General features: G+C 35.6%; 1 protein-coding gene and 1 gene segment (V, D, J or C); both read left to right on the top strand.

Annotated features, from left to right (window-relative positions):
* Position 1: 1 nt before the first annotated feature.
* LOC135778207 (uncharacterized) lies at positions 2-4,915 on the top strand. The gene is made up of 4 exons (XM_065288679.2): positions 2-372; positions 495-653; positions 1,976-2,071; positions 3,870-4,915. Exons 1-4 carry the CDS (start codon positions 13-15, stop codon positions 4,182-4,184), a joined length of 930 nt encoding a protein of 309 aa, XP_065144751.1. The 5' UTR covers positions 2-12; the 3' UTR covers positions 4,185-4,915.
* Positions 4,916-10,921: 6,006 nt separating this feature from the next.
* LOC141280926 (T cell receptor alpha variable 13-1-like) lies at positions 10,922-12,170 on the top strand. The segment is given in 2 exon segments: positions 10,922-11,027; positions 11,863-12,170. Coding segments are annotated over 2 exon segments (414 nt in total).
* The last annotated feature ends 9,649 nt before the right edge of the window (positions 12,171-21,819 follow it).

Here is a 21,819-nt window from a genome sequence, read left to right as displayed (position 1 = left end):
GATGGGTGGAAAATGAGCCTAAAATACAAACTTGGCAATTACAGGTCAAAACTGCGATCAGCTGGTTGCCATGAAGTTGGTATCAACAAAAAAAGAGGGGGAGATGGTGAAGACCACAGAAAGTCTCTTAAAAAGGCCAAACGAGGAGAGGTTAATTACTTACCGGATCATCCTACAGGCCAGTCTGATGATACTCTGGAGGAGGAAAGACTCATACTGGTAGAGGAACTAAAGAAGAGGAATAAAAATGAGACGCTCATCAGTCAGAAAATGAACCTGACATTTTCACTTCGGCGACAAGAGGTTGTGGAAGTTGGGCCAATGGTGTCTGAGATGCTGGAACGATGGCCTGCCCTGTTTCTTTCAAATGAGGTAAGAGTAATAGTCATAAGTGGAGGTATTTAGTGGTAGTAGTCTTTATAATTGGGGTTAATTTTGTGATGTTTTTATGTTTGTTAATTGTTTTATTGATGAAACTTTTTTTGTCTCATCAGATTGGTTATGAGTTCAAACGCATTACCAATGTGGATCTCCTTGATAAATTCAGATTATCGTTACACCAGCATACACCACAACTTCTGAAGTTGTACAGAGCAAGACAGGGGGCTTTTGGAAAAGAGATGGAAGATCTTCTTAACAGGCTTGATCAACAGGTAACATGTTAATGACAACCATGTGTAATCTCTAGGGGTGGCACGGTCCACAAAACCCTCGGTTCGGTTCGTATCACGGTTCTATTGTCACGGTTCACGGTTCAGTACGGTTCTTGTTGTTATTTTTTCTTTACATTTTTAACACTCCAGAAATGTATTATCTTATTAATGTATTAATTATCCATAATTTAGGATACAGTATTAAAAAAAGTTATATCATGTAATCATGCACAAACTGAATTTGACTTTAAGCACATTATTGGGACCATCTCTGAGGAAAGCCAGATGAGATTTTGATAGAGCAAGAGGGAAGACATTGATGATTTCAACATGCTTTTCATTTATTTGGCAAACAAGAGAATGTGTATTGACATCTACATAAACTTTATGTGCATTTTTAGCACACAAAGATAACTTGCATTTATTAAAATGCCAACTTCAGTGTAGCTCTTAGGTTTATCACTGAGAGGCTGCTTAAATACTGCAGAGCGTATGTGGACGAGAGAGAAACATAACCTTTGCACCTGTAATATTTAAATCTCTTTAAGTCTCTTTTGTCCACTTTTGACCACTTCTGTCCTGATTACTTTGAGGGGAAATTTCTGAAATAAGATCGCGCAACTTTCACACGCTAGCAAAATGAAACTACGCGGAAATCAGCCGCTTTAATTTTATCAATGAAAGGCTAAAAATAGCGCTGAATACGAAAAGACGTAAAACTTTCAGTACCTCAGATTAGATAAATGGTCGGAGAGAAGGCGATCTCCTGTGGCTGTTTGAGCACATTCAACCCATAGACTGCAGTTCAATCTTTTTATTTCCGCTGTCATCATAAGTAACATGAAATAAAAATATGTTTCCACACACCAAACTTGTACAACGCTGGCGCATCCTCCAACTGCGGGCAGACTTCCTTTTCTCTCCCACTTGCCATTTCTACACGTAACATAACCTGCAGTACTTATACTCCAAACCAGTCACCTCTTCTTTCGCGCGAAAGGGAAACACGCTATCTGAGGTCACATACAGGGCATGAGACTACATTGCGCATGCCATGAACCGTTGAACCGTGCGGTACACATGCGCTCCGAACCGAGACAAGCGAACCGAACGGTTCGGATTTTTTTCATGGACCGTGCCACCCCTAGTAATCTCTAAACTTAACAATTTATCAGAGCCCTTTTGTGTTTGTAGGCGGGGAAATTATGGTGTGTTTTTCAAGTAAACATGGATGGACTGAAACTAAATGCTGAATTAGATCTTTGTAGCAATGGGTTAGCAGTGTCTATCAATTATTTATTTTTGTGTTACCCATTTTTCAGACCTCAAATATTGTGAATCACCGAAAGCAAACAGTTCTGGAAGGTCTCCCATTGTTTCTCCGTGAAGATCCTTCTGCACTTTTAAAAAAATGTCTGGTGAGTATGTTTCATTAATTCTTCTGCAGATATCAAGTCTTGACAACGTATTGGCACATAACCTTAGGATAAATAACTCACTAAACAAACTCATGTCTGTAAGATGTCTTTTCAACATACAACTTGTGAAACACGTTAAAAAGACATCATCTGGACACGACGAGCCGGAATACGTTTTTTTTTTTTTTTTTTTTTTTTTTGACGTCTTCTGCCCATCCGATATAGACATTCATGGAACTTTCTTCTTTGTATTACATTGTAACACATCTTTGTATTGTGAGAGACACCAGATCTGAAGGAGACAGTGTTTGATTTTTGCTGACTATTTTTTTATGGTTATGCAAAAAAATTGCAGGTACAAAAATCCTCAGTGAACACCGCTCATTGTTTATGAGTCCAATATACACAATGATAAGAAACATGGAAACCATGTTGAAGTTAATGAGCTAACTATTGACTAAATGATGATTAAGCATTTTAAAAAATGTATTGCAAGTAAAAGACATTAAATCTCAAGATTTCAGCAGAGGGTGTTTACAGAGGGCGCATTACCAGCTTCGCTTACTACTAACCATATTGACTGTATTTCTACTGAATTTCTTACAGACAATTAAAAGGGGTTAAGATGTAATTTTTTTCATCTTATTTTACATATAAACATAAACGAATATCTGCAAAGATCACCCCTTGTGGCTCATTGGGAAACACTGTCTCCTCACATCAAGAAGGTCTTTTGTTCGTGTTCCTTCCGATCTGGTGTCTCTTACAATACAAAAATGTGTGAATTACAGATGCTACGTTGTCCAAAGGTGTGAACATGTGTTTTACTACATATGAATGGGTCTGTGGCTGTTTATTTATTTCTTAATAAACCTTGTGCAAAGTATTTATCAATGTCTATATTGTACATTCAGAAGAAATCGGAAAAAGTTAAAGGAATAGTTCACCCAAAGATGAAAATTCAGTTATTTACTCTCATGTAGTAACAAACCTGCATAAATTTATTTTGTTCTGATGAACACACATCATGTGGTGGACCCAATTCACTTTCATAGTAGGAAAAAGAATACTATTGAAGTAAATTGGGTCCACGATTGGTTTTGTTACAAACATTTCTCAAAATATCTTGTGTTATCAGATGAAAGAAAATAGTACAGGTTTGTAACAACATGAGAGTGAGGAAATTATGACAGAATTTACATTTTTGGGTGAAGTATCCCTTTAACTTTCATTTTGTCACCTCAGTGGATGTTTTTTTATGTACAACTTTTGTGACAATGACATCTTCTGGACATGATTTTGTTTAGTGGGCAAGGGTAGTAAATCTTTGCATTGTGAGCAAATTTATTTTTATTTGATTTTAGGATGATTTGAATGTAGCATTAATCAATATAATACTTCATAATGATGTTTAATGACAGGCTCACTGATGGTCATCATTCACTTGCATTCTGCAAAGGATAAATAATGCAATTAAATGTAAATTAGTATTAGTAAAATAATATGCAAACTTTTTGTGTGTGTGTGCGTGCGTGATATTTAAAGTATGTTAGGTAGGTGTTTTGTTCCTACAATATAGGAACCAATTGGAACCAAAACTTTTACATACAACATGATAGTTGATTATGTACACATTGCATTTGCCTCCACATCTTAACCACATCCAAGATAAACAAATCTTCATAAACCATCCACACTAAACCTATAATATCTGGTTGTTTCATATAATTAGTTGTTTTTCAGAATAAAGTTATAAAACTGATATCAGCTGATAATGATGTATTTGTTGTTTCATTAGGACACATCGCCAATAGACAGACAGACCAGAGGGATAAAAATGGGAATTCTGGCGATAACTGAGGATGATGTCGCCTCTAGCGAATTGCCAACCTTTCAAAACTTTGCGATTGTTTTGGAGGAGGCAATTGTTCTGAAGGACATTCCAGACCTTCCATCTGCGGTTTCATACCTGTTTGGCCTTGTCTTTGCCTTGAATTTTGAATACCCCAAAGAATTGAAATATACTTTTGAAGTAATTGAGAAGGTGTTCATGGAAATGGGCACTCAGTGCTCTGCGAGGGTACAGTCCTTAAAAACAAAACTCTTGCTGTGAAAGTTAAAATTGTGTGAATTGAAGTTGGAACAGAGTATGTTAAAAGGTAAAACAGATTGTTGAATTGTTGTGAATTGTTTACCCATGTTCAGGTATGTTTTAAGACTGTTTAATGACATTATGATGATTTTTTTTGTGTTATGCACATTGACACTTTTGCTCTACAAGGGTATTATTGCTGAGAACTGTTAATTTAGTTGTGAGCATCTTTTGAATTAAACTAAGATTAAGACTAAGATTTTAACATTAGGACATTAATATTAAAGTTTTTGAAATGTAACTTTGAAGTCTTACAATGTCATTTTAATTGTTTTGTTTATTTGTATGCTTATTTTTCAATTTCAGATTATTTATTGTAATTTTATTTGTATTTTAATTTGTGTTTGTACTTTTTTTACAAATATTTTATACAAAAGTGTATTTTTGTTAGAAAAATTTTAATTTAATTTTACATTTCAAAAGGTGGACTGACCATCCAGTGTTAAACTGCAACGTTTACATGTTCATTGATGTTTTGATGTTTTAAGCATTCTAAGGAATAGAGTCAAAGCTTTTACATGTGAAAAGGGATACATTTATCTTTAGTTTTTATGTTTTTAATTTGTATTATTGATTTTGACATTTTCCAGTATTTCTTTATTTTTATTATATTGACACTCATATTTTTTCTGTTAGGAAGTATGACACTTATTTGATCTTGTTTGTATTTCTTTACAGAATGTTCAAAGTAAACAAAATTTGAAGCAAGCATTTGGTTTTATTTTACAGACTGTGTAAATGCAAACTAGAACAGAAAAAGTTCACATAACATAATTTGAGTTGTGTCAAAAAAGGAATTAAGTCCAGTTAACTAACAAAACTGAGTTGGCTGAACCAATAGAGAACTTTTATTGAGTTGTTTCAAAAGGAATTAAGTCCAGTTAACTAACAAAACTGAGTTGGCTGAACAAATAGAGAACTTTTATGGAGTTGTGTCAAAAAGGAATTAAGTCCAGTTAACTAACAAAACTGAGTTGGCTGAACAAATAGAGAACTTTTATTGAGTTGTGTCAAAAAGGAATTAAGTCCAGTTAACTAACAAAACTGAGTTGGCTGAACAAATAGAGAACTTTTATTGAGTTGTGTCAAAAAGGAATTAAGTCCAGTTAACTAACAAAACTGAGTTGGCTGAACAAATAGAGAACTTTTATTGAGTTGTGTCAAAAAGGAAATAAGTCCAGTTAACTAACAAAACTGAGTTGGCTGAACAAAAAGAGAACTTTGACTTAACTCAGTGATTCTAATTGAGTGAACAACTTTTTCAAAAGTTGCGTAAACTCAAAAATGCTGTGCAGCAAGTTGCCTCGAAATTTTGAGTTGAGTCAACTTTTTATTTTTTACAGTGCACCCATTACTCATTAGGAGAATAGGAACAACCCTTTTGACCGTGCGTTCAGAACAAACCATTTTTCCCTTCGTTAAATTAACAAAAGTGGCATCTGACATGCCCATTTAGACCGTGCGCTTTAGACAATGCGCTTAGATCGTTAAAATAGGGCCCAAGGTATGATTTCATGCCAAACCTAACATATCTGACACAAAATGGCAAATTATTATCCGAGTTTCTTTTGTAGCTGTTTCTGCGAATTGCTAGGATCTGTTTGCTAGGATCTGTTTGCTTAACTTTTCTGTAGCTTTCACCAGTCTGTAATAAAAAAACCTTGTTTAATCTATTTGTTAATCTATAGTCACACAATAGTATTTTATTTTAGATGAGCTGTTGCTGCATTCAAGCTGAATATGCTGCTACAGTAACTCCTGCATAGGCCTACTGTGACATCATGTGCATACCCCCTCATTAACATATCAAGGTCTCTCTGACATACAGTCAACAGGGGGAGATGTGACTATATATTTAAATTGTACAGGATAAGTCATTACCATTGTCTCTATCAAGAACTCTCTCTTGTCAAATATTTTTGGCTGTGTGCATGGACAGACTAGAATCTTTCTACCTCTAGAAGGATGTTTAGAGCTGCATTTGGATTGTGTGCATTTGTCTTATTGTATACGGGTATGAAGTTTGGTGCTAAATATTTGAAGGTTTACCTTTATAATGAGTGCTTTTTTCTTATTCTTTCTTTCAAACTCTTGGCTTTTTTCACAGTGAATGCAAAAAAATGTGGATTTGACCAGATGTTGCACTTATTTGTCAAAGAAAATCAAGCAACAGAGATAAAGTGTAGTCATAAAGACAGTAGCATGCTAACTATGTTATGGTACCAGCAGAAGAATACAGCCATGGAACTAATTGTGTACAGCTTGGTGCAACAGGACAACCCACATACGACAATGAGAATCTCTTCAGTTCAAATCAATTCAGCATGACAAGACAAGACATAATGAATGGAGCTTTGAAAATCTCTAATATCAGTCTGTCAGACTCTGCTGCCTATTACTGTGCTGTCAGTATGCACAGTGCTGCAGTTCTCATTATTGCTTACTTAAAACAAAAAGCACTAATTCTCACAGGAAATGTACAAAGATTACCCAACAGTTGGCTGATTTATTAGGCTATGAATAAAAACAGCTGTTTTCCTCAACTGACAAAGAACATATAGCAGAGCCCAGTTTTTATATTAAATAAAAATATACAATATATTTTGTCAAGTGCAGTACCTAGACATATTTTCAATTCAATTCAAGGACTCCTCATGCACACATTATACTGTAAGAAGTTTAAAATGATGAAAAAACAATTGAAAAATAACACTTTAAAAAAATGATGATGAATCTTGAAGATCCCCAAGACTTTTGGGAAAATACTCTGTGGACTGACGAGTTGAAAGTTGAACTTTTTGGAAGGTGTGTGCCCTATTATGTCTGGGGTACACATCATTTCAGAAAAAGAACATCATACCATCAGTAAAATATGGTGGTGATAGAGTTATGGTCTGGGGCTGTTTTGCGGCTCCAGGACCTGGAAGGCTTGCTGTGATAAATGAAAACATGAATTCTGCTGCCTAACAAAAAATCCTAAAGGAGAATGTCTAGCCATCTGTTTGTGACCTCAAGTGAACTTGGGTTCTACAGCAGGGCAATGATCCAAAACACACCAGCAAGTCCACCTCTGAATGGCTGAAGAAAAAACAAATGAAGACTTTGAAGTGGCCTAGACAAAGTTTTGACCTCAATCCTATTGAGATGTTGTGACATTACCTTAAATAAGTGATTTATGCTTGAAAACCCTCCAATGTGGCAGAATTACAACAATTCTGCAAAGATGAGTGGGTCAAAATTCTACCACAGCGCTGTACCAGACTCATTGCAAGTTATCGCAAATGTTTGATTGCAGATGTTGCTGCTATGGGTGGCCCAACCAGTTATTAGGTTTAGGGGGCAAGCATTTTTTCACACAGGGCCATGTGTGTCCAGATTTTGTTTTCCCTTCATAATAAAAACCTCATTTAAAAACTGCATGTTGTGTTATCTTTAAATATTTATCTAATTAACTAAAAATGTTATCTAAAGAATATTTAATCGTGTTTCATGATCTGAAACATTAAAGTGTAACAAACATGCAAAAAATTTAAAATCAGGAAAGGGCCAAGACTTTTTCACATCACTGTGACCCATTGTCACAGGAGTGGAAGCATACTCCATTCCTGATTTTACTGTTGTTTGCACTATTGCTGCAGAACAAATTAAGAGACTGTTTCAAAATTATTTTCAATTTTTCTTAATAGTAGATACTGCATATGAAGGAATCAAACAATAATAATCAAATTATAATTTTATTCAAACATGTTTTTTTTTTTTTTGGATTTATTTACAGAAAACTGCAACCAAACAAACTAATAAAAAGATTCAATATTTTTAGATCTTAAATACGGCAAAGAAAACAAGTTTCTATTTATTTTTAGAATTACACAATGCATGTTTTTACGTGTAGTCAGGGCAGGACTTACCAGGGTGGAGGCCCCTGGGCTTGAATAAATTTTGGGCCCTACACTCTCAGAACAAAAGGTACAAAAGCTGTCACTAGGATGGTACCCTTTAAATGGGTCCTAATATTTACTATTTAGGTACAGATATATACATTTGTTCCCATTACATGCACTCTTTAGGTACAAAGGTGTACTACTTGAAAGGGTACCACCCCAGTGACAGCTTGTGTAAATTATCTTCTGAGAGTTCACACATACAGTAAACAACCTAAAATAAAAAATATATCATAGAACTATATTTTAGGGAAGTTTCCCGACAGGGTTTAGATTAATCCAGCACTAGGCCTATTGGGTTATTATTAGGGCATTCAAGTAGTTTTTACAAACAAACCTTACAAAAAACATTACTGGTGTGCGTCTTGAGACAATGTTAAGATATATCAGTGCAAGATGTGTTTAAATTAAGACAGATCAAACATGCATTTTAGTCTGGGACTAGGATAAGACCTGACTAGGAAACTGCCCCTATATCTCTAAAGCAGAACATAAGCCCAGTCTAAAATTAAATCATGTATTTTTAGGGATGTCACAAATCCAAATTAATCATGCACATTAAAAAATACCCCATAACAACATTTAAAATCATTGTGTAAGACTTAGCTTAAGAAAATAATAATAGTCTTGATAAACATTCACCTTATTACACACCATATAATGTTATAAACATAATCAACAAGTGTATTTTTTTGCAAATAGCGTACAAGGGGTGCAGTGTTTAAGAATGAAAAAGTAAAGATTTTAGGATGTTACTTAATAATTATGACAAGACCATCATGTAATATTAGACACCAAAAACCAAAGTAGAGAAGATGATCATTAATTAATTTTTGCGTCTGATATGAACGTAATAAATTAAAACCTTGAACGTAGATATAAAAATGAACACTTTTCAGAAGTTTAAACTGTGATTCTGTTAGCAAACATGCTGAAAGAGAAACTACAGGAAAGTTAGGCTAGCTAGTGGATTATATCAAAAACCATCAGGACAACAACATGGCCATAATTTAGTGAATCCTCACCTCCAGATGAAGTAATAAACTGGACTGATGATTTAAATGTTGACATAGTCATATGTGTGTTGTTAACTCTCCGGATTTTGTTATGTTTCGTAGCTCTGCTTCACTCGTTTATTTCTCCACAGAAACTGTTTGTCGCGTGAACTGCAGACTGCGAGCAGATTGGATTTCATTTGGCGCTACGCAGACCGCTTGGTGATGTCAAAGTACCGCGAGAGCGATTAGAAAGCAGACTTCTCTGTGTGATTTCTCGAATCGCTCTCGCGGTACTCTGATGTAATTCTTTTTGCTGTTGTTGAACCACTAGAAAACACCCGTCTGCTTTACAATCACTTTTGCGCCGTGATAATTTGATTTCATATGATGATCGGATCGCGCAGTGCCGCATGAAGTCAAATGCATTAAATACCAAATAGCCGACTGTATATGAGGTTAAACCCGCCAAAGTAGCAAGTGGAGCATGCGAATGGTGAGTGATTCAGATGTCAATTTATGAATGAAAGTGTCAAAGGTTTGTCACACACTGTTAAGTATCCTCACGCTTTTTTATATGGGTATACGGAAATCCTTGACCATTACTAGTGGATATACTGCGTATACCGGCGTATCACGTAAGATTACAAACAAACAAGAAAAAAACTGAGTTACAAGACCATAGCCTACTCTAGTAATCTTTTTCATACTGAGCGCTTCATTTTCGCGTTGCTCTTTCTCATTATCTGTAAAGCTCATTCATGACTCGCATTTCGCGTATTCGCTATTATACTAGCATCTATGGGTTTCAAAAGCAGTAAACTCAGCGCGTCATATTCAGCACCAAGATGACTGACATATATATATTAACGAATTAAATGCAGCACCAAAAAATTCTGCACCAACCAATAGGCTGTAAAATAAAAAATGAAAACGACTGAACAAATCAAACGAACGCAAGCAAGCACGGAGGCCCCTATTGGCCGAGGCCCCTGGGCTCAAGCCCACTCAAGCCCAATGGTAAGTCCGGCCATGCGTGTAGTCAACAAGCCAATCAAAAATTAATATTTGATGGAATAACCATGAATTTCTTTTGCTGTTGGGTGACTTTATGTCAATCCTGAGTTTTTTTGTTGTTGTTGTTGGAATTCAAAAGATGCTGGACAGAAATGGTTACATGTAGAAATTATGATTAAAGGCAGAACTGTAGTGGTCTCTTAATTTTTTTGATACGATAGATAGATAGATAGATAGATAGATAGATAGATAGATAGATAGATAGATAGATAGATAGATAGATAGATAGATAGATAGATAGATAGATAGATAGATAGATAGATAGATAGATAGATAGATAGATAGATAGATAGATGTAGTATCAGTGTCATACTAGACTGAGAAGATCTTTTTTAATTTTGTGTGAATTATGCATCAGCCATGAAAACAGACTGTGGGCGGTCCTGGGTGTGCTGTCTGAGACCGAGACTACTCTTAACCTCTCTCTCTCTCTTATCTCATTTTCTGACTGCGTGAGTGTGACAACTGACTGTCGTTAAAGCCTTGTATTAAAAAGATGTTTAGAGCTGTATATGGACTGTACATATTTTTCTTTTTGCATATAGGTATTAAGTTCTTTAAGGCAGTAACTTGACAAATTGATTTTTTTTTTCGTTGAAATGTCTCTTAAAAGTCTTCTTTTTCTGTCACAGGGGAAGTAAGATGTGTGAATGTTCAGCAGAATTTACAGTTATTTGCTAAAGTAATGGACACAATAGAGATAAAGTGTCAGTATGATGACACTGGCATGCCAAATATGTTATGGTATCAGCAGAAGAAGACAGTGATGGACCTAATCGTCTTCAGCTATGGTGCAACGAGTGAACCCAGCTATGAGAATGGATTTACAAATGGGTTTGAATTAAAGAGACAGGACACACTGAATGCAGCTCTAAAAATTTCTAATCTTAATCTGTCAAACTCTGCAATTTATTACTGCGCTGTCAAAATGCACAGTGCTGCAATCTTTATTACTCGCCTGACTAAAAACCAAAGAACAAAACTCAGATACAGTAATACACACAAATTCAACCCACCATCTGTGGTATGCATAGTTAAAATGGCACCTGGGTTACTTATCTGTTAAAAGACTTATTGCATGCTCCTTAAACTTCATATCATCATCATGATTATTTTAATATCATAAAGACATAATATTAAGGTACATAGCTTATTTTATCAATTGTCGTTACAGATAAGACTGTTACATAAGTAGTTTAGTGAAAAACTTGAGCATATTAACTTATATTTTAGCGCATGCCACAAGAAGCAGCCTTGAATGTTCCCTATGTAGAGTTGTCAATGATCCATTATACTGCATGCTGCCTTGGTAGGCTGCCTATGAAGAAAGTAGATAGCAAGGCATTTTAATAGGTTTCACTATGGAGTCATTTTAACCAGTGATTATGCGCCAAAGGGGTGTGACTTAAGAAAGAACTGCTAGTTTCTGTAATTTACTGAGCGTCTGAGAACAGTTCACATCGTAACTAATGGCATCTTTATCCTTTCTATTCACCTGGCTTCTTCTTACAGGTATAACAATTAAATGAAGAATATTGATACTCATAGTTTGATATACTGTAGTTGAGATACACGTGCATTGTGGATGATATAACCTTATTTTATTAATTTATCATCGTACTACAGATTTCAGTGATGGTGTGCTGATCACTCAGTGGCCAAAGTTCATCTCCGGTGTTCCAGGTTCTTCAGTGGAAATGCACTGTTATCAGAATGACACAGACTATAACTACAAATACTGGTACAGGCAAAAACATGGTGAATGGCCAGTACTTATTGGAAGCTATATTGTTAACTCGGCCACTAATGAGAAGGATTTTGAGAGTGGTTTTACAGTGTCGGGTACAGAGAAAAAGAAATGGACCCTGATGGTAGAGGTTAAGAAGGAGAGTAATGCTGTGTATCTGTGTGCTGCTAGTTTACACAATGACTGATGCCAATAAATTATGTGTCAAAAACCTGTGATCACACCTGCCTCAACCACAAATAAATTTACCAGTCTTGGCAAGATATTTATTGGGACTTGAGAACCTCATAGATACTCATGGAATGTACATTCTGTGTTCTTTTACTGTTACTGGCAAAAGACAACACCTGTATGACCTTTATCAAAGTTTATTTACAGTGGAAGGAAAGGACAGATGCAATAAGCATGTGAGCTGATGAGAGATGCTGGACTTAGCTTGGCAGTAACAGTCTATTTGGCTTTGAAGAAGAGGATGAATTGCAGTCTGGATGATAAAGAAGCCGATGACAGAGGAAGATGATAACTTCAGGAATGTGGAGAGTCAGGTAAAATAACAGGTAAGTATCAGTGAGTAAGCATTATCGAGATCTGATGAAGCTTGATTACAAATGGGTATGGTGATAAATCAGAGTAAGCTAGTGATAGTCAGAAAGGAATGTGGGAAATGTAGTGAGTGGAAATCCTGACTTTTTCACTATTGCATAGATATAATTACAACACTGTCAGAAATAAAGGTACAAAACTGTTCCTTTTCTGTCACTGGGGCTGTACCCTAAGTTTCCGTTTGATACCTTTATAGGAATACAAAACAGAATAAAATTTTGGGTAGATTACCGTACCTTAAGGACCTTGTTCGAAAAAAGTCAAAATATCTACCCTACAGTAGCTGTAAGTGAGGCAGCACCCTTTAAAAAGGTAATTGTATGGACCATTAGGTACAGATATGTAAACATTTAGTACCAATATGTACCTTGAGGTACTAATATTTTTGAGGTATTTATAAGCTCTCTTTGGTCCCAGAATGTACTTCTGAGGTACTAAAATGAAATCCTTAGGTGCAAAGCTGTACTTTTTGAAAGGGTACAGCCCCAGTGACAGAAAAGGTACAGTTTTGTACCTTTATATCTGAGAGTGTAGTTAAAACAGCAACCTATGTCCTAGGTAAAACAACGAAATTCCTTCATCTTTAACTCGTAACAGAAATCATCCTTTAAAGGATTCAGCCTTTTAAGAAAATTCTAAGAAATGTGTGTGTTTTTAAAATAAAAAAAGATTAATTTAAAGGAAAAGAAAGAAGTCAGAAAGCATCAAAGGTCGAAAATTGTTAGGAGTATTGACAAGGATTTTAAGAGGCTTAAGAGTTTCTTTAGCAGCAGGGAAAGTGGACAAAATCCAAAGAGGGAGACAAAAAGTGTTGCACACAATGCATGGCAGTGAGTTATTAAGACACTACACATTAGCTTGTGCAGGAATCATGTTTGTGGTCAATCTTATTAGAAACATCATAACGTCTCTGACACAGCACAGAAATGCCATTGCGCAAGAAATAGAAGAAATCACTATATTAACTACGGTAACATATTCAACAACTGGAACAAATGAACTATGCAGCAGTGATTATTTGGGCCTACAGACTTCTCTTGCCACTGTTTATTTCCTATAAAATATATTAAGTATGGCAATAACAAGATGGTAAATTAAAAATAAAGAAAATATATAATTCATACCCAATATATAGGGCTGCCTGAAAAATAAAAGATCCTTACATAGCAGATTAAAGCACACTGATCCAGGTGTAAAGTGATATGTGCACGTCAGTGGCAAGGCAAATGTTTTTTTATTAAGTGGACCTTGGTGAAACAGTGTCAGGGATAAGCTGGAGATGAACCCATGCGCAGACGCAGGTAAGGATAACAATTAAACTTTATTGAACAGAAAACAGAAAAACAAAAACCCACGAGGGGGCAAAACAGCACAAAACAAGGCAGAGTACGCAAAAGCGACTGAGCAATAAACTGGAGAAACAATAACAAAAACCAGGACTAGAATAAACACTAAAACTAGTGATGTTACATTTGAAGCGAGGCTTCGGAGCTTGTGTCGAGCAAAAGTGGGCGTGCCAGATGAAGCTTTGATTCGAAGCTTGTGTTGTTAACGTTGAAATCACGTGACCAATGACAAACGAAGCTTCATGAGGGGCCGTACAAGCCAAAATTCATTCTGGAACTCTCACTCACATACATTCTCCTTTCACACACATACATCCTCCTTTCACACACATACATCCTTCTTTCACTTACATACATTCTCCTTTCACGTACATACATTTCTACCCTCTCACACACATGTATTCTCCTTTTACACACATACATTCTTCTTTCACACACATACATTCTCCTTTCACATACATACATTTCTACACTCTCACACACATACATTCTGCTTTCATACGCATACATTCTCCTTTCACACACAAACATTCTCCTTTCACATACATACATACATTTCTCTTTCTCTCACACACATACATTCTCCTTTCACATACATATTTTTTTAGAGCCCGACCGATTTATCGTTTTGCCGATTTTATCGGCCGATATGAGCATGTCGCAGATATATCTGTATCGGCGTATAAGCCGCAGATATGCGCCGATATGAACGTTTGTTACAGAACACATTAAATGCATTTGAAAGATGTAAGTACTTGTTTGTCCAGCAGAGTGCGCCATACTGGTTGCTAATGGTGACCCAGATCACTCACTGTAGTGACACCAGCCAATCCCCCACCCCTTTCACTTCAGTTCAGTCAGTCTCTCAGTTCAGGTGGCATTGAAGCAGTCACGCAGTGTCTTCTTCACAACATTTTTACACCTGGTATTAAGACGCGCTTTGGTCGATTGGATTATAAATGGACAAGAGAGACGCATTCCCGCTTACATTTGGTGTTTTTAATCCGTCTCTTTGTCGACTTGCGAGTTAAAACGCAAGCGGGAGAAATGACGCGAGACGGAGAAATGACACGTTTAAACTACGCGCAGCCGTGCACTTATATATCACTATATGAGATTACTGCTGCTTGTGTTGTTAGTTAGCAATTGATTCAATAAGCTCGCGCAACTCTACACCCTTGCTAAATAAAAGAGGCGGAGCGAAGACGCTTTATTTTTATAAAAGTCTAAAGTTTGCACGGAACCCTGGGTTTGTGTTATAAAAACGTTGTGCACAACATTAAACATAGCTTACATTAGTATGTGCTCCGTCAAGCATTGTCTTCGTAACTGTGAGTGGCTAACTAATTTGTGAAGAACACAACTTACTGTAAAGCTAATATTAATCAATGACTTCATAAGTTTCTCTTTATAACGCTATTCTCGTCAAAACTGCAAATGATGCAAGTTTTATGTATTTTGTTCTCTTTGTGTTTTAAAGTTATTTATAATAAGTCAAGTTTACTGTTTAGTGCACTGATATCCAACTAATTTTGGATAATAAAGTTTATTGTTAACTTCTTGCCTATAGTACATATCTTTGTCACATCAATATAAGTGTTGGATCACCACATTTGTGAGTGATCACCACATATGTGAGTGATCATTGCATTGCATTGTATTTATTCATATACAGTATATTATGTTAAAGTATATAGTGTATTCTATGTACAGTACTTTAGTATAATAGTAGTATATACTGAACTATAATATACACATAAAGAATATCGGCCGATATATCGTTATCGGTCTTTTTTTACTCCCTAATATCTGTATCGGCCCGAAAAAACGCATATCGGTCGGGCTCTAATATTTTTACTCTCACACACATACATTCTTCTTTCGCATGCATATATTTCTACTCTCTCACACACATACATTCTCCTTTCACATACACACATTTCTACTCTCTTACATACATACATTCTCCTTTCACATACATATATTTTACTCTCTGTCACATATATACATTATCCTTTCACATACATACATTTCTACTCTTACACACATACATCCTCCATTTACATACATACATACATACATTTCTACTTTTTCACACACATACATTCTCTGTTCATGTACATATATTTTTACTCTCTCTCACATACACAAATTCTTCTTTTACATACATATATATTTGTACTCTCACACACATACATTCTCCTTACACATGGTTTTTCTGTTGGTATCCATTATTTCCTCTTTTAGCAGGAAGTCACTCTTAGACCAGGAAATACATGTGCAAGACTTGATCAGCTCTTCCTCACAACTTAACCATGATGCTATTCAAAGTCATCCTGTTTTCTTTTAAAGTACACTTCTGGTAAAAATTTGCAATAATCATGACATCAGACAATTTTTATATAATGTGCTGGAATGTACTGAACAAATGGAAAGGATAGCAGATGATTATTATTTAGGGCATGATAGGCTGGCAGAGAACTTTTTCATCATGCAGACTGTTGGGACTAAATCGTAAAAATAAAGAAAAGGTAATTTGGGAAAATAATTGTCAAATACAAATATAATAGCAACAGAAAAGGTAACTAATGAATATTGATGATGGGCCATTTAAAAATAATGCACACTCGAGTTGGTGCTTTGCGCTACGTGGCCGATACACCATGAGAGGTGCATTATTTCCAATGGTGAGTACACTGTAAAAAATACACAGTATGTTTATCAAACCAAAACATATTTTTATGTTACATTAACTAATAAATTCAGGTTGAAATTGTTTAACTAATTTTTTTAAGTTATGTTAACTTCTTAAAGTGCCCATCTTATGACTGCTTTTCCACAAGTTATATAGGAGTATGAGTTCCATCAAGCATGTTTCAAAAGTTGTTTGCTCGAAATAGCTTGTAGGAAAAGATTGTTACCCATCTCTAGTAGCCTCTGTTTCAGGGCAGTTCAGATTGTGCCGTTTTGAGCTAGTCTTACATATTTATGAGCTACTGCTCCTTTGATCACGCCCCACTACTAACGTCATGTGATCGTGCGCATGCTCAGTGGTCTCGTGAGCAGTACAGACCATACTGTGTTATTATTTTATATATTATTATTATTATTAACGGTTTATGTTGCCAACAGACAATTCATGCAGAAAAGTATCACTAATAAGTACACCACAGGAGAAGAAACTCATGACACACAATGATTCCTGAGTAAATTGTGATGTTACGTTAGCAGTCACAACAATAAACTCGTTTTCCCTGAACAATGCGAACATATTCCCATTATAAAACATTTTCAAACACAGTATTTTCGCAAATTACATAAATTAAGACCCGGCGGGGGATGTATACTGATTGTGGACCGCGTGCTAATTGCTAGAAGCTAGCGGGAGGTCCGGACCGTAAAGTTATAAGGCTCGGGGGTTAGCATCGTCAGAAAAGCCGGGGCTGTAAGGCCCGGTCTCGGTGTGTCAAACTCATCATGACACACAAAAATTCCAGCGTAAATTGTGATGTAGCAGTCTGAACAATACACTCGTTTTCCCTGGACAATACTAACATATTCCCGTTATAAACATTTTCAAACGCATTATTTTCGCAAATTACAGAAATTAAGACCTGGCGGGGGATGTATACTGCTTGTGGACCGCATGCTAATTGCTAGAAGCTAGCGGGAGATCCGGACCGTGTATATATCTATGCGGACCGTAAAGTTATTAGAGGCTCACCTCGTCAGAAAAGCCGGGGCGTAACAGTTACGGTCTCGGTTAGTTTGGCAAAAAGCTTTTAGCTCTAGCATCATAAATGTAGTATTTTGTGACAGAAGATGACAACATGCAAAATATAACGTGACTTCTTACCTTTAACGATGAAACAACGCGATCGCGAATCGAATCCAGTCTGTTTCAGATGTGTGAATGATCCATGAAAGTCCAATAAAATACATCCAATTACCATTTTTGTCCACAAATGCTTATAATCCGTGAAATATAGATACATAGTCTGTTGTTTACATCAGATTTCGCATGAAGGTCTTATCGCCTACAATCTGAGGACTGTTTGCGTCGTAACACACTGTATATAAGATACTCCGGGTTCCAATAACCACGCGTTAAAACTTTGTTTTTAAAAGTAGGTGGAAGTATAATCCATAATATCCAAATAGCGCTGTTATTTCCGTGAGACATGATAACAGCACAGAGGGTCTCATTCAAGTGACTGCTCTATGCTCTCTAGCTACCTGGTGGGTGGAGACCTGCGAGTGGGGTGGTGGGCGGGAAAATTCAAACTGAATGTGACGAAACTTTTTGTTACGTCACAACGGAGCTGAGTTTTAACTCGCGCAATCTGAGACTCAAGGCAGATGACATTCAGAAACCTGTATCTCACTCAAAACAGCATGGATGGATTTTTTTCCAAGTTTGTATGCGTGTGGGAGCATCAGAGACACAAAATAACACCCCAAAACCCAGAAAAAGTGAGTTTTTCATAATACGGGCACTTTAAAGCCAAAACTTAAAATAGTATGATGAATTGACTTGCAAATTCTTTACACTTGAGTTTGAAGTAATGGGAACAATGGGAACAAGTTGGCCTATTAATATTTCTATACTTTTTTTTCCGGTATTTATGTATAATTTGTTCTAGTTTTATATTAGCCTATCAGAAGTTAAGCAAAAACAAAACTGAGCAAGCAGGCAATCATTGTTAATTTACTGCTTTATTCATTCTTTCCAATTAATTTATTTTGCTATCACACGTACCTGTACTGTATATGCTTTATTTGTTAAAAATTAAATAAATCTTATTACAGTTAAACTTGGTGTATAGTGATATGGAATGTAACGCTGCCCACAGACCTGGAACTACTCTTATGCACACCTGTAAAATGTTTCTCAACCAAATAAACATTTAACAGTCCTATGATATAAACTGTTATATAATACTATTATATAAACATTTACAAAATAAATAATAAATAATCCAACATAAAGCCAACAGAAGATATGTGAACCATGCTGGCAAGATTAGTCTGAATGAGCTAATTTTCAAAAATGAGCTATTTATATTTTGACATTCTCTATGTATAATTTGTTGGAATCTGACAAAAAATGACAGAGCTACACCTGTTTTAAGTTGACAGAGTTAGCATAGTCAATTTTTTGAAAAATCGAGTTTCTTGAAAAATCGAAAATAAAATCGGTGCATAGGCCTACATACCTTAAAACCACTGGTAAAACTTACAGATTTAGCACACACAAAGTCAAAAACAATATAGGAAGAATATGGGCCCTATTTTAACGATCTAAGCGCATTGTCTAAAGCGCACAGCGCAACGTCTAAATGGGCGTGTCCGAATCCACTTTTGCTAATTTAACGACGGGAAAAATGGTTTGTGTGCCGAGGGCATGGTCGAAAAGGGTTGGTCCTATTGTAATGGGAGTATTTTGGTTGTAACGTGCAGTAAACCAATGAGAGACTCAGCTCTCATCCCCTTTAAAAGCAAGTTTCGCTGGGGCTATGTCTAATCCCTATTTAGATGACAAACTTTGTAAACTGAAAAACTAAGCGGAGGAAGAAGATCCCCAGTTTAAGATTAATGTTAAATAATTGTGTTGTTTTTCACTTGTATTGAAATTGTTATTTTTTTATTAAAACCTTTAAAACCCGTTTTCTTTTAGTCATGGAAGTAAAAAGCAGGCTTGTAATTGCTTTAAATGTATGGCTATCCAATATCATAAAAAAAAAATTTACAAGTATGTAAGATAAGGTTTGTACTCTAAAAATACTTTATTTGTAACAAACAGGAGATAAAGAATTTACAAACGGCTCTCCTCACGTTTCAGCACTTTGGACAGCGGTTTTTTAGCTAAGAGTTTTTTTAAGCATTAATTAAAAATGTTTCTCATCTCACCATATCCGCAGGTACAGAGTCATCATATACAATAAATCCGTGAGGTAGCATTAAAAAAAAAAACATTTAAAAACAGATGCATTTGTTCAAAGCAAAGCATTTATTTACTTACCAGGCTGCAGGTGAAGCAGTTTTTTTGCGCCTTTTAACGTCTCATAATTAGTCCTCATTTATGTCCAAGAGACTCAATAATAATCTTTTACATTCAATCCTTTAATCTTTCATATTTAAAAGCATTTTTGTGATGCTGCGCAGTTATAAGCAAGCGTTGTCCTCCCGTTTATAGGCGCATTTTACTAATGCACTTTTTAAATAACATAAAACACATTGCGCCATTGACTTTAGACTTTAGACCAGGTTTTTGTTGGTCAATGGCGTAGTCTATTTTAGTTGCCTCAAAATAGCAACGCGCCAACAATGCGCCTGAACACACCTCGTTTTCAGACCAGAACGTCCATGGGCGAAAAAGGGGCGCAAATGCATTTGCTATTTAAACAACGCGGCGCTAAACGTGAAAATTAGGGTGGAAACTAGCGAAAGACACTTGCGTCGCGCATTGCGATGCATTGCGCCGGGTGTAAGATAGAGCCCTATATGTTAAACTTTGTTTTTCTTTTGTTGTTTTATTGACATTGAGGCAGCTTTAAGATGTAATTAAAGGATCTATGTAATGTTACATATCAGATATTTTTTCCCAAAAGTTAACCAAACATTCACTTAAGAATAACAGATTATAGGTCCTACCTGCATGAATTCTTGTCAAAACAGATATTTTTACAATTGACTATTTAGAGCATTGAGATCGCTAGACGAGGGCTTAATGTACTTATTTATATGAAAATCTCAATTTTGACCAAAATCGGCACTTATACTTTCAGTTGCATCTAGCTCAAAATTAGACGGTGTGCTTTCCGAAAGACTTTGCCAGCACGGGTCACATATTTAGATCAACAAAAAAGGTGCTCAGATTTTCCCTATGTGGTTCTCAACTCCAGTCGTCAGCCCCTCCCTAATGTTTTTAGATGTCTTGATTCCTGATTCCACTAATCGGGCTACTGCCAGAATGTTTGAAATGTTTCCTTTATTAACACAATAACAAGCTGATTAACTGAATCAGGGTTTTTCTATATAATGCGTCTTCATTACACAGTACACAGTTTTTATATTTTTTTGCCTTAATTGATATTTTATTATAATTTGATATATATATTTTTAAATGTATCTACATTGTTATCGACTTTTTATTTTATTTGTACTTTATTGTTTAGTTTAGTTTTTAATTTAGTTTTAATTTAATAATTTAATTTTGTGTTAGTTCGGTTTTTATGTCGAGTTATTAATTTTATATTTCAACTTTTTAGTTCCACTTTACCAAACAAGCTTATTGCAAAAGCATTTCGCATTTCTAATTTTCGTTAGTTTAGTTTATCAAAAATACTAAGACCTATTTTATTTGAATGCAGTTAATAAAGTTCCTAGATAAGCATTGTACAATTAATATAAACTTGCCATGGTATATTTGATTCTTAATAAAGATAAAACAATCCAATGCGAAAAACGGATGGGGTCTCACCTTTTTAAGTTGTGGCAACATTGGTTTTTGGTCGAATAAAAGTAACTTTTATCATTTTTCCAAGTGAAAAGTCCAGTGTCCAATATCGCAACCCATATCCATAGTAAATATTTTGTAAAGCAATGTAACTAGTAAAACAACTGCCCATTTCATTGTTAACGCGAGGTCGTGCTCCTGCAAGATACATTTGTATATTTATCTAGCGCATTCTTTAATAAAGCCAAACTTACCAATGCATTAAGTAAAGTGTCTGAAACAGAATCAGAATAGCTCAAATTATTTTTGATGAAAACTGGCACTTTTATTTTATTAAATTATGAAAGTAGACATATAGTCAGAATCATGCCTTGACTGTTGAAACCTGTTGAAATAGTACCTTTTACTGTTGAACCACATACAATGCT

Source organism: Paramisgurnus dabryanus, chromosome 17, assembly GCF_030506205.2.
Source record: "Paramisgurnus dabryanus chromosome 17, PD_genome_1.1, whole genome shotgun sequence".
NCBI classification, from domain to species: domain Eukaryota; kingdom Metazoa; phylum Chordata; class Actinopteri; order Cypriniformes; family Cobitidae; genus Paramisgurnus; species Paramisgurnus dabryanus.
The sequence above is the reverse complement of the archived record's forward strand: the minus strand, read 5'-3'. Positions and strand labels throughout refer to the sequence as shown.

Coding starts and splice junctions, on each gene's coding strand:
- LOC135778207 (XM_065288679.2), top strand. CDS start 13: ATGAGCCTAAAATACAAACTTGGCAATTACAGGTCAAAACTGCGATCA. Junction 373..494: donor CCCTGTTTCTTTCAAATGAG/GTAAGAGTAATA, acceptor TTGTCTCATCAG/ATTGGTTATGAGTTCAAACG. Junction 2,072..3,869: donor CACTTTTAAAAAAATGTCTG/GTGAGTATGTTT, acceptor TTGTTTCATTAG/GACACATCGCCAATAGACAG.